The sequence below is a fragment of the Cryptomeria japonica genome, chromosome 1 (genome assembly GCF_030272615.1).
Source record: "Cryptomeria japonica chromosome 1, Sugi_1.0, whole genome shotgun sequence".
Lineage (NCBI taxonomy): Eukaryota > Viridiplantae > Streptophyta > Pinopsida > Cupressales > Cupressaceae > Cryptomeria > Cryptomeria japonica.
Genome location: NC_081405.1, coordinates 376410146 through 376423370, shown reverse-complemented (window position 1 = coordinate 376423370; position 13225 = coordinate 376410146). Strand labels below are relative to the sequence as shown.

Sequence of the window (13225 nt, the reverse complement as noted above, 5' to 3'; positions counted from 1 at the left end):
GTAGGCATGCTTCATGTTTCCCGTGACTGCAATCTCTTTTCTTGGTTCCACGAGAAGTCTCCACTCCTCACGCCAAAATACCTTCCCCATAAAATATCTTCTCATTCTTTTTTTTTTATGTTATGAAGTGCTTGAATTATTTTAAACTTCCTTTCCTTCACTTGCCCGATAACTCAAAGTTATAAGATGCCGATATAACATGCTTTTTATTTTTTTTAAAATTTTCTTTGCTTTCCTTCATCTCCTTTATGCCCGATAAATTCATGTGGAAGGAGGGGCGATAAATTAATGGTTTATTTTAAAACTTATATTCCTCATTATTGCCATAATATATTCTTAGCCAAATCACATAGCAACTTAGGAGGGCAATTTTTATAAACATTGCCATTCAATTTATAATTTAATTTAAAATTACATATTTATTTATATTTATATATATATATATATATATATATATACATGCAACCTATACTCCCTACAAATGCCTGACTGCGGTAGTACGCATACGACCAGATATACGTACTACCGTACCCAGGTACTCATATTGGATATATTTGTGACGTATATATATACATACATATAAATATCTATATAATAAAAGTAACATTAGTCTAGTCAACTCAATTAATGATTAAATAAAATTTATTAATATTTATAATTAATAAATTATTACAAGCGACAAACCCTAGGTTCTATGCATTGACCTACCAGGTTACCTAATGCACTGGCTAATCAAGGTCGGACAAGATCAACTTAGGTTTACCTGGCTTAGGCTAGGGTTTTCAAACGACATTGAGTTCTCCCATCCTTTCACCTCCCGACCTGATGATACTTTCCCTCCTTTTGTGGAGGACAACGGTCTCCTGCATACACTCGGCCCATGGAAATCGGTTAGATCAAATCTTGTCTAATTCGGACAATTAATAATCGTGATAAAAGTGAAACATGATATCATATTGCTAACTGAAATTCCTCAATTTACTAAATCAAAGTACACCAATTTTGCATAGAAAACATAATTATCATTATTCACATATGTATAACAAATCCATCATTTAAAGCATAAAACTAGGCACATTATACATCATACGAGTATATAAAAAATGCACTAGGGTTAACATGTATTAGGACGTAAATACTGCACAAAATTACTAGGGCACAAGTGGGATGTAACAAAACAAGCCCTCATATTTTTACATCTATTGTTGTGGAGTTTAGAAAGAGCAAATGGCTAAAAAATGGTATATACCGCCTATTTTCTGTAGTTTCATTTGTGAAAGATGAGTGTTTCATATGTAGGTTTAATTTGTATTTTAGTCAGGATTGGAGGGAAAAGAGAAAAATATAATGTTGGCTGATATTAGGACTTTAAAAGGTTGTGAAATTTGTGTTTTCTACCTTTGTTGGGACATCATATTGTGGTCCAATTTGATTTTCTTAGTTTTTGAATTTACAGGATCATGCAGTTAATACGTTTGTTTAAATTTGAATTAACAATTGTATCAAGGTAATCGATTTTAGAGCAAGAAATGAAAAAATGTTTTGGATTTGTTTTCCAAATTTATGCTGCATATAATTATCTTCTTATATTTGTAAATGTGAAGAAAACTTCTTCCATATGATTACGTCTTTATTGTTGATAGTCTCAAGATTCATATTTCTTTAAGATGTAAATTACTAAAGTATTTATATTGTTTTCTAGGGATCGGGAAAAACATTGGTTCTTTGTCATCGGATTTTGCATTTGATTTCCCAGGTACTTACTTTGCCATGATTTGAGAAAGCTAAGAGAAATGTCTTGAACATCTGATACTTGTTTTTTACTATGTTTTGCAATTGCAAATTGCTGATTGAAATAAACATATTCCATCTATATCACATCTGTTTTTGACTCTGGAGAAAAGTTTTCATGATTTTGGGCTTAAAGTATGTACTTTATCATACAATTGTCATAGCATAAAGCAAACAGCCGTACATGATGAGGATAATTTCCTTTAAAATTCCATGATGGAGAGCAATTGTTAAATGATTTCCAATGATCAAGAGAATGTAAAGACTGAATGGTAAATATTAAAGATTTCCTTTATATTGATATGTCATGAAAGAAGTCGGCCGATTACAAAATCAAGATGAATGTATGGTTGAGTGTTTGTTGCCTAAGTTGTTTTAAACAAATGATTCAAGAGTAACAATTTTCCCTTTTTCGATAAGCAAAATATGGAGAATATGGTAGAAAATTGTGTACCTTGACAGTTTCTAGGTCTTGCAATAGTTTGGAAAATTTAAGTATTAGAGTCCATAGATGCTGGATATACAAATGTGATTTATAATACAAAATTATAACTATCTCTGAAAGAAGACTGTTTTGAATCACTCTTGGTGTCTTCTTGTAAAGAAGAAATATCAACTTACACAGTACTGTTAACATTGTTTCATAGCACAAAATATCTTTAAAAAGTTACAGGTTTTTAGCTTACGAATGATTGTTCAGTATGGTACTTTACATGTTCTAAAATTCTGTAAATATGTAGCCACTTTTTTGAATGTGCTGATTGAGATGTATTCACAATTCATTCTTGCAGCTCCAAAGGTAATGAGAATTTGTTCCATGCATAATAGGACTTGTGGCCCCTATGAATTTTGATATCGTCTTGTTGATTGGCATAGCACAATTTAAATGAACAATGTCTGAAACTCTTTGAGTGTATAATTTTGCTGTAAAGACACAATTCCTTCAAATTGTTGGGGGAGGCCATGGCAGGGAGAAATTCATTTTTTTCTAGATTACTTTCATTCAGGTTTGTTTGTCTTGCAATATTTGGATGTTCAGCATGAGCTCTTGAATTCGTGTTTGCACCTTTTCTCTATGATCTATTGTAGATTGAAGATGATATTTTTTTATCTTTATGGATGTTTTAATATGGAGTTGCTAACATCTCTTTCTTTGACATCATGGTCAATTTATGTTGGTCATCCAATTTACCAGTCTTGGTATTGGTTCTGGTTCAGATTTGTGGGTTGGGTCAAAAAATCTTAGGGGGTTGGGCTCATCCATACAAAACTATATAAAAATCAGAAATATATAAATATTTGCAGTAGTGAATAAGCTCGGAATACAACATAGCATCATATAATATAATAATAAACAAGACAACCAGAAAAGCTAAAAAAATTAATACTAAAATGTCAAATTAGTCAAACTTAAATGTCATGATATATATTAAAATTAAAAATAATAATGTCAGGTGTCAACAATTATCCATCACCGATCAGACATCAATGTCATATGGGTCTTCAAAAATATCATCATCACCATCCATATTAGATGATGTAGGTATTGATTTATTAGAAGAACCACAAACAGTGCCACTAGCACTAGCACTAGCACTAGCACTAGCACTAGCACTAGCACTAGCACTAGCACTAGCACTAGCACTAGCACTCTCATGTTTGCTAGTTGGTTTGTCCTCAACATGAAGTGTAGTAAGGTGGGAAATTGAAGCATCCAAGTGAGGATGCTTTGGCTTGATAGCCCACTTCCTTGTACCCACTTCCTTTGTGTGAAAGGAGATGTAAGATAGAATATACATACACTATGTTCTTAGCTTTTTCTTAATGCAATCTATTGCACTTTCTTAAGTGCAATCAATTACTTTTTAAATGAGTTTTTTGCTGTTATCAATGTTGGAGTCATAGCCCTCCATTGCACTTTAATTTTGGCATCCTTGAAGCTGGACTTCCATTTGGGAACTAAACTTTGAAGATAGAAGGAATCAATTTTCTTTGGAGAAATTTAGAGTCCTAAAACACTTGGCCTAGCCTTTGAGGAAGTTAAAAACAGAATGAAGTTGAGGTGTTATCTTCTATGGCGAGGTTTGGGTCATTGTCAGTTTGTTGATCCATTCTCAGTCTCTTTGCCATTCATTTCTGGATTCACAGATCTAACCGTACAATTTGCAGAGTATTGCATGGTGAATTTCAGCTAAAGTCAACTTTATGCTTCTTTATAATTGAAGGCAGTTTTCACAAGTTTTCAGATTGATGTGATAATCCTGGTTACATTCCAGCATAATTAACAGATCACAGGGCAGTATTAAATGCTTATTTTTTTACTAGAATCATTCTTGTACTGTTGTCATAGTTTCTTAACAGTGTTATTCTGCAGAACAGATAAGAGTATGCTTAATTGAGAAGATCTATCTTATATCTGTTGTTTAGCATTTTCATTTTGTCAATATGATTCATTTTGGGTAAACGAAAAAATCAATTTTATGCTATTCCAGTTATGAACTTTTGTCAAACATTTGTTGAAATTCACATTGGGAAATCAAACACTGTTGAAATTCACATTGGGAAATCAAACACTGTTGAAATAAACATAAATTTCTAGGGGTGTTGCTACACCACAGAAGAACATTCAAAATCATTTAGGCAAGATCACCATACAGGGAAGATCTAAGAAATGTTCGACTAGGTCATTATGACACAAATTGGATGCCTACTGGATGTTTGAAGAATAGGCAACCAAGTTTGCAGCTGTCCATTTAGAAAGAATAGCTCACAAATGGCAGTATCATGGTATTCTCACTCAAGGATGTAATTCCATTTCCTCTTTAGACGGTTTTAGTCAAAGGTTGATAGGTAGGTTTAACAAGAAAGATTCAGAAATTCATTGTAGGGAATTAGCATAACTTGAACAATATAGGTGTACTATCCCATCCCAAATCTGAAGACGCTGATTCTGATTTTCTTGTGTTTTTTCTGAGCTTTTGTTTTTTGGAGTTTTGTAATTTTTCTGATTGTTTTGTTTTGTTTCTGATTTTTTCTGATTTCCTCTTTTGAGTTTTGAGGATTTTAGAATTGATAAAACAGTAATACAGAAATTCTGAAAAAAACTTGCAACTGAAACCCTAAATGAAATTTCAAAACTAGGTAATATCAAAATTGAAACTTCCACCTTAGAATCTGAAAGTTGGCATTTATTTAATCAGTGCATACCAAATCTGATTACAAACATATCTGATTCGAGGTACAGATCTGATTTGTCCTTGTCACACACATAAATTGTCTCCTTTATGCCACTTAGGGTTTATCAGCAGACCTTATGATTGATTACGCCCAGAACTGACCCTTTTCCTGAATTTTGTCAATGCAATCTTGCTGCTGTATGATGTAGAATAAGGCTGCAGCAATAATACTTTTAGATCTGAGGTTTTCTGCCCTCAAAACACCCACCAAATCCTCACACCACTAGTTAGGGTTTTGCTGCAAGTACTCTAGGGGTGTGCACAGCTAGCTGTAAGAGAAGAAAATGCTGGTAAACAATCTCTAGATTGCCCTTATTGTGATAATTACAGTGAACCTTGCCAATTCCTCCTGTTGCAATAAAAATTAATCCTTCTATTGATTGCTCTGAATGAAGTAACCTGTATGAATGCTCTGATGATCTTTCACACTTGTAAGCACTCAATCCTTTGAGAGTTTTTGTTTTCAAAGTCTGATTTATTTGCTGAAACCCTTGGTCTCCAGAAGAAGCCAAAATCTCCAATTTTTAAATGCTCAAGAATGAATAATCAAAAAGCCTACAAAGTCTTTTTATTCTTCCCCAAAATGCAATGCCACTTTTAGGGTTGCAAACATTTCATTTTATGAATAACATATTCCCACCTAATGATTAATCATTTACTCCTCCAATGTGGCGTTAATTTCATGGCTTCTTTATTTTTTATTTTGACTTTTAAAAACAACCTTATTTCTCCTAGGTTGGACGAACCCCTTGGTAGCCTCCTTATTAAGGCACTTTATTAAAATATTATAAAGTACTTTATAAATAAAACACTTTATTTAATTTAATTAAAATATTAATTTAAATACTTCAATATTTTAATTTTTAATATTGAAACCATCACCTGACCACTTCAACTGAAAATTGATGATGCACCTAGTCTCCAGGTATGTTTAAAATAGCAGGCCAGTTGACAGTCTCCTAAAAAGTAGGACCCTTCCTAAAAAATAGGAAACTGTCTTCGATCATTCGAAATGGCTTATGAAGCATAGCAGACCGTCTCCTAGTATTCTCCTAAAAAATAGGGACCCTCCTAATAAATAGGAGACTGTCTCCGAACATCTGAAATGGCTTATAAAGCCCCTTGCACGGCTTCACATGCTCCGAGAGGTCAACAAGTGAACCGCTAGTTCCCTCCTAAAAAATAGGGACCTTTCTAGAAAATAGGAGATTGTCTTTGAGCTCTTGAAATGCCATGCAAACCTCCCCAAAGGGTCACAAGACCCCTGAATGGGCTCCTTATACATTGTATTAGCCGTCCGGAACTCTGCTGATACGCTAATCTTGCTAGAAACATCTGCGCTTAGGAAGGGGACATTACAATGGGATAGTGGATAGTTATGTCATAGAGTTATACAGGTTAATATGTTAGAAAGGAGTCCTAGAGTTCTATTTGTGGAAGAGTTAATCAGACCACTTAAAGGGTTGGTTAGATTTCTCGAACCACAATCTTTTTAAGAGACTGTCATGAGAGCCTTGAGTTTGGAACTTTGATATTCAAAAACAAAATTCTTTCGAAGGCACCACTTTAAAGACAATCAAAGAAATCATTTTTAACGGAAGCTCCTCATCCAAAAGACATGCCAAAGGGTATCAATATAGAAGACACTAAGAATGAGCTTATTAAGAAGAAATTGTATTTTTTGTGCAAGGAACCATGGGGCAAGGTCAGCAAGGCTTTGCCCTTGGATAGATACATTATATAGAGATGCTTCTAGATGAAGAGTTAGCAAAAGAGGATCCAAAACTAGAGGTTGAAGTAAAAGATGAATTGAGTGATACACAAGAAGGCACTCTTGTTTCACTATTAGGTGCTCCTAAATATCATCAATTTAGAGCTAAGATACTGGATTCTCTTGGGCAGGCTTGGATTCGGGTCCTGGTTCTCTTTGGGTCTTGGTTCGAGCTTGGTCCTTCGTTGATTCCCCCCAGGTAGCTCTCAGGTGGCTGGGTCCTCTGTGGGTCTTGATTCTCAAGATCCACAGAGGGCCTAGCCGCTTGGGAGGAACCCGGGAGAATCAGGACTCACAGAGGACCCAATCGCCTAGGAGGAACCCGGGGGGAATCTATGGACGACTAGGGTGGACCTGGGTGGACCAAGCCTTGTGGGTTCCCAAAAACACCAAGAACACTCTCCACACTAACAGTTTCAAACTCTGAAAATGCAAACCACACGTTGGAAAAATGCGGACCAGCAAGCTAAGAAATCACTAAAATGCTCACAACTTTGCCCATACTCAACGGAATGACCCCCAAACTGTTGCAAATGAAAGATATTAGATAGGCTATAAAGCTATACCCAACAAACTGCATCAAACAGCTCCCAATGAATTCTTGCACACATTCCCAGGCAGCCCAACATGGTACGACTAGGGCAGAAGTACGACTTGCAATATAAATAGAAATGCACAAAATTAAGGTCTACCAACTTACAAGAATAATCGCTTGGGACATAGGAAGAGAATTAGCCACTACCCAGAATGAGTTGACACCCGAACAAAGATTTATGAACGAAAACATGCTACAACCACACCAAACCAGCAACTTGAAAGCACACTTACAACACTCCAAAATCAGAAAACCACAAAAATCTTCATGTTTGTTGAGCTCAATCTGCTACTCTGGATGAGAAATAGTCACAAGGTTCAGCTGGGCGCTATCTCTCAAGCACGAAACTGAAGGAACTAGGAGGTATGCATCCCTCAAAGCAAGTCTTACAGTATTTCGACAACACTTCGTTATGATAGCAAATGGATACCAAAAATGAGAGCCCAAGGCCTTTATTTATAACTTTTCACTAGGCCAAATTCAAATTCAAATTCATTCCGAAAGGCGCCCAAACCAAATGCACTTTCATTTCATCCTCATTAGGCGTTGCATTTCATTTTACTTCCTTAGCATATGGCATCCAAAACATGACCCCCCTTAAGTTGCACTTTTTGGGATAACTTAAGGTATATAAAATTATATTAATGAATTTGCAATTTGGCGTCCAAAAAGAAGGTGAAATAATTCGCCCAAATAGACTTATGATAAAATTAATGTTTTCCTCGTCTAAGTCGTCCTAAATCAAGATGTAATATTTAAGCTTTAATCAATAAAATATACCTTCTTCAACACCTGCCATGTTTGAACTGAAGCAAAGGTACCGAATTGCAATAATAGTCATCTGAACCAAAATAACATTGCCAAAAATAGCCACTGAGCTAAGCTGCAGAGCCCTTGCCAAAAATAGCACTGCTAAAAATAGTAAGTGTTTCCCAAGTGATTTTTACCACATTCTGAGCTACTATTGAACTTACTAAAAATAGTAAGTCCAGAAAACGTCACCCGATGCAGATGTATGTTGAACCATTCTGTAGCTCTGAAAACCCAGAAGGAATCTAGAATCCAAACTGACAAACTTGCACAAGTGCACCCCTGAAAACACCAAGGAATCCTCCTAAAAAATAGGAAACTCTAATTTCTGCTTCCGACTAGCCTACCGATCTTCGAAATAGGCTAACGGCCAACTGAACTGGTCACTGCTAAGAAGGGGACATTACAGTCCGGGCTCCCCAAGATTGCTTGTCCTCAAGCAACCGCAAGTCTGGATGTTGCAAAATCTCCTCATTCTCCCAAGTAGCATCCTCCACAGGTAAGTTCTTCCACTTCACCAAATACTCCTTGATTGTTCTTCTCGTCAAGGATTATTCCTTGAAATCAATGATCTCTTCTGGAATCAACACCAACTGTCCTTTCTCATCTAAGGGAGGTAAATCTGAAGAGACCACAACATTGTGTCCAAGTGCCTTCTTGAGGTGAGACATGTGGAAGTCATTATGAACCTTGCTACCCTTTGGTGTTTCCAACTCATAAGCCACAACACCGATCCTCTTGATGACTTTGAATGCCCCATAGAAACGTGGTTTAAGCTTCTCTGCTCCACTCTTCTTGACAGTAGACTGTCTGAAAGGCTGAAGTTAAAGATAGACCATGTCTCTAACCTCAAATGAACGCTCTACACGCTGTTGATCAGTGTACAACTTCTGCTAATTCTGCGCAATCTGGAGGTTGTTCTTCAAAGCCTTCAAAATATCCTAACACTGCTGCACCATGTGCCTAGCTTGAGGGGCTTTGCTATCACCAAACATCAAATCAACAAAGTTGGGAGTCTCGTAACCATACAGTGCCATGAAAGGAGACATCCTAATGGACATGCGATGTGAGGAGTTGTAGCAATATTTCCTCAAATGTAGCCATCTCACCCATGCTTTCTGCTGCTCCGAGACATAGTTTCTGAGATAGCCTTCCAACCATTTGTTCACAATCTCTGTGTGCCCATCAGTCTGTGGGTGATAATTTGTGCTTGGAGTAAGCACTGTGCCACACAATTTGAAAACCTCTTGCCAAAAAGTGCTTAGGAACTTGCTGTCCCTATCACTTACAATGTTCTTGGGCAGCCCATGCAATCTAAACACCTCATGAAAGAACACATCAGCAACCTGAGTTGCTGTAAATGAGCTGGTAATGGTGAAAAAATGAGCAAACTTAGTCAATCTATCCACCACCACATAGATACAATCCTTGCCATTAGCTCTAGGCAACCCGGTGATGAAATCCATCGAGATACTTTCCCATTTCTGATTGGGAATAGGTCGAGGTTGCAACAAACCAGCTGGGTGAGTGTGCTCATTTTTGTTCATCTGGCAAGTGTGACACTCCTTGATGTAGCTCAACACTTAATGTTTCAAGCCCTTTCAGGAGAACTTTTCACGAATCTGCTTATAGGTCGTGAAATATCCTTGATGACCAGCAAGAGGAATGTCATGCAAAGTCTGTAGAATCTTCTTTTTGAGCTGAGATTTAGGTAACATAAAGATTCTACCCTTGTAGAGTATCAACCCATCAACCACCTTGTACCTTTCATCATGAAAAGTACCCTCAATAATGCTGGTTGCAAACTGATTTTTGGCATAATCAGCAAGCAACAAATCCCTCTTATCAGCAGTAAGCTCACACAATGAGCTCAAATGGGGTCTTCTTGAAAGGGCATCAGCTGCAATATTGTTCTTGCCTTTGACATACTCAATGTTAAAATTGTAAGCCTGTAGCTTACTTACCCACTTCTGCTGTCTTTCATTTAAATCCTTCTGATGCATAAAGTGTTTGAGACTGTCATGATCCATCTTGACAACAAATTTGCTCCCCACCAAGTATTGCCTGAACTTGGCTAACGCATGCATGATTGCAAGCATCTCTTTGTCATCTATGGAATAAGTTCTTTCAGCTCCTCTTAATTTTATTCTCTCAAACACAATTGGATGTTTCTCTTGCATCAAAAAAGCACCAACACCTTCACCTGATGCATCACATTGTAGCTCAAAGGGCTTGGTGAAATTGGGCAGAGCTAGAACAGGGCACGAGCTCATAATCTCCTTGAACTTGTCAAACACTACTTGTGCTTTTTCTGACCATACAAAAGCTCATTTCTTAGTGAGATATGTGAGGGGGGCAACCATTTGAGAGTAACCGTTCAAAAACCTCCTGTAGAAGCCATATAGACCTATGTTACGCTGAGTTTCCGGTATGTGGACGGTAGGGGATGGGGGTATGCATTTTCGGGACAGTGATTTTTTTTGCCAATTTTGGGGACGGCTAAGGGACGACAAAGGGGACGGCTATATAAAAATAGGGATAATTAAAATATATAGGGAAATTTAAAATATTCATATGAAAACATGGATAAAGCGTGCACATATACATTATAGAACCTTAACATATAAGAACTAGTAGAGTTCTTATGCCAAATTTGTGTTAAATTGAGAGTCAAAGTCAAATTTTTTATAGAATTCATTGTCAAAATTCACTATAAATATGCAGAATTTATAGGAACGTCCCCTAGGAGTCCCTTGTCCTTGGGACGAAGACGCTTGAAAAAAATACCGGGGATGCGTCCCCAGGTAACATAGATATAGACCCAAGAACCCCTTCAAATGTGTCAAGTTCTCAGATGGAGGCCAATCAACTATTGCCTTGATCTTCTTAGGATCAACCTTAACTCCCTCTGCACTGATGACATGGCCAAGGTAAAGCAACTCCTTCATCCCAAAATCACACTTAGACTCCTTTGCAAACAATGACTCAAAATCTAGAATGCCGAGTATTTCATCCAAGTGCTGTAGGTGCTCCTTCCATGACTTTCTAAAAATGAGGATATCATCAAAAAAGATAAGCACGAACTTCCTCAACTGCTTTTGAAAGATCCCGTTCATACATGATTGGAAGGTAGCAGGAGCATTAGTCAAGCCAAAGGGCATGACTAGAAACTCAAAATGCCCAAAGTAGCATCTGAAGGCTGTCTTCTCAATATCAGATTCTGTCATGTCCCCTCTTTAGTATGACATGACACTTTACGTGGATTTGCCTATTCCAGACTCTCGTAGGCAGATGGTTGTGATGAGAGAGTCATTTTGGCGTTTATTTGGTGATTGGATGGCTCATTATGCTCTTGGAGACATTATATTTATTATATTTTATTATTACTTTTTATTTGGGGCCAAAATGTTATTGAGGTGCACTTTTTATTTTATGAAGTTACTTTTTATCTAAAAAGTGCAATGAGGTTTTAAAAGACTATTATGGATACTTCTAGAAAGCTAAGAGGCTTCTAGAAGATTCTATTATGGATACTTCTAGAAAGTCATGGATACTTCTAGAAAGACTAAGAGGCTTCTAGAAGATTCTATTATGGATACTTCTAGAAAGTTACGGATACTTCTAGAGGAAGATTCTAAAAAGTGTATAAATAGACCCCATGGGTCTCTCATTTGGGCATCGAAGTCTATTTTCTCTAGTGCATCTACTTTAGCATTTGTGGAGCTTGAAGGTCTGCAAATATCATTGATCTTTGGGAACGATAACTCCCTTAGATTAGCATAACTGAGGAAGTGAAATATCTTTTGAAGGGTTGCATTATTGGAGATGGTATTCAGCCATTTCATGTTGGATTTCAATTGAAGGTTGATTTGAGGGCTTGTATTTGGTGAATAAGGGTTTTGAATTCATCCCAGTTCAAAATTTGGTACTGTAGCCGCACAGTACGACCCAGGTACGGCCTGTAGCAGGGACAGTACGGTAGTGACAGCAGGGCATTCTTGGGACAGACCAGTCCTCCTTTCATCAGCATTTCATAATCGGAGTTCAAGGAGCGATTTCCAGGTTCCATTGCATGGTTTTTGTTGTCAATTTTTATGATAGAAGTGCACAGTTGTAACAGTCATATATGTATTCAGAAAACAGTCCATTGTAATTAGACATTGCTATCTTGTAGTTGGATTGATATAGTAGAGAAGGTGCATTGCAAGGTCATTGTTCATGTGTGATAGTTTATACATTCTCTTGTCATAAATTCAGTGCTCATGTGTAAGAGTTTGTAACAGTCATACATTTTTAGAAAATTAGTCTACTGAACAATGCAATCAGAATTTGGGAAATTCATGATATATTAGCATTGAAGTCCTTGCATGAATATTTAGAGTTTCATTGTGTTACATTTCAATATTGGTATTGTTATCTCAATTGTACTTGATGCTCAAAACAACTATCATATTGAAACACTACATCACAAACAAAACAATTCAGTGCATGCCAAGTGTTTGACAAATTGTCTCAGTTCAGATTTGGGGTTTATTAGTGGCCTTTATAGTAAGGGTCATTACAGATTCCCTCATTCTAATTTGATGGTAGCTGGATTTGAGATCAATCTTAGAAAAGAAAACAACACCATGTAGCTCATCAATCCTAAGAATGGGGTATTGATTCTTGATGGTCTTCTGATTGAGAGCCTGATAATCCACGCACATGCGCATGGTCCCATCCTTCTTCTCACTAACACCATTGCTGAAGCAAAGGGGCTCTTACTCGGCCTAATGTATCCCATATCCAAAAGTTCTTTTATTGCTTTCTCCAACTCATCCTTCTGCTTCTTTGGATACCAGTATGGAGTGATGATGACCGATTTAGCTCCTTCTTCTAGCTCAATGATATGCTCAGTATCTCTCTTAGGAGGCCTACCAGGTGGTGGACTTTCAAAGACCTTACTCCTCTTAGTGATCAATTCTTGAACATCGGGAGGATAGTGCCTCTTTTCTTCCATGGGACTAGATGGCATGATCATAC

The 13225-nt window shown here is 36.9% G+C and overlaps 1 protein-coding gene across 1 annotated transcript in view; it reads left to right on the top strand.

Moving 5' to 3' along the window:
• Positions 1-13225, top strand: part of LOC131070892 (ATP-dependent DNA helicase srs2) — a 113816-nt gene that overhangs the window by 22010 nt on the left and 78581 nt on the right. Inside the window, exon 2 of the mRNA XM_058006557.2 lies at positions 1703-1756. Coding sequence (XP_057862540.2) covers positions 1703-1756 — 54 coding nt within the window. The remainder of the gene's footprint in view (positions 1-1702; positions 1757-13225) is intronic.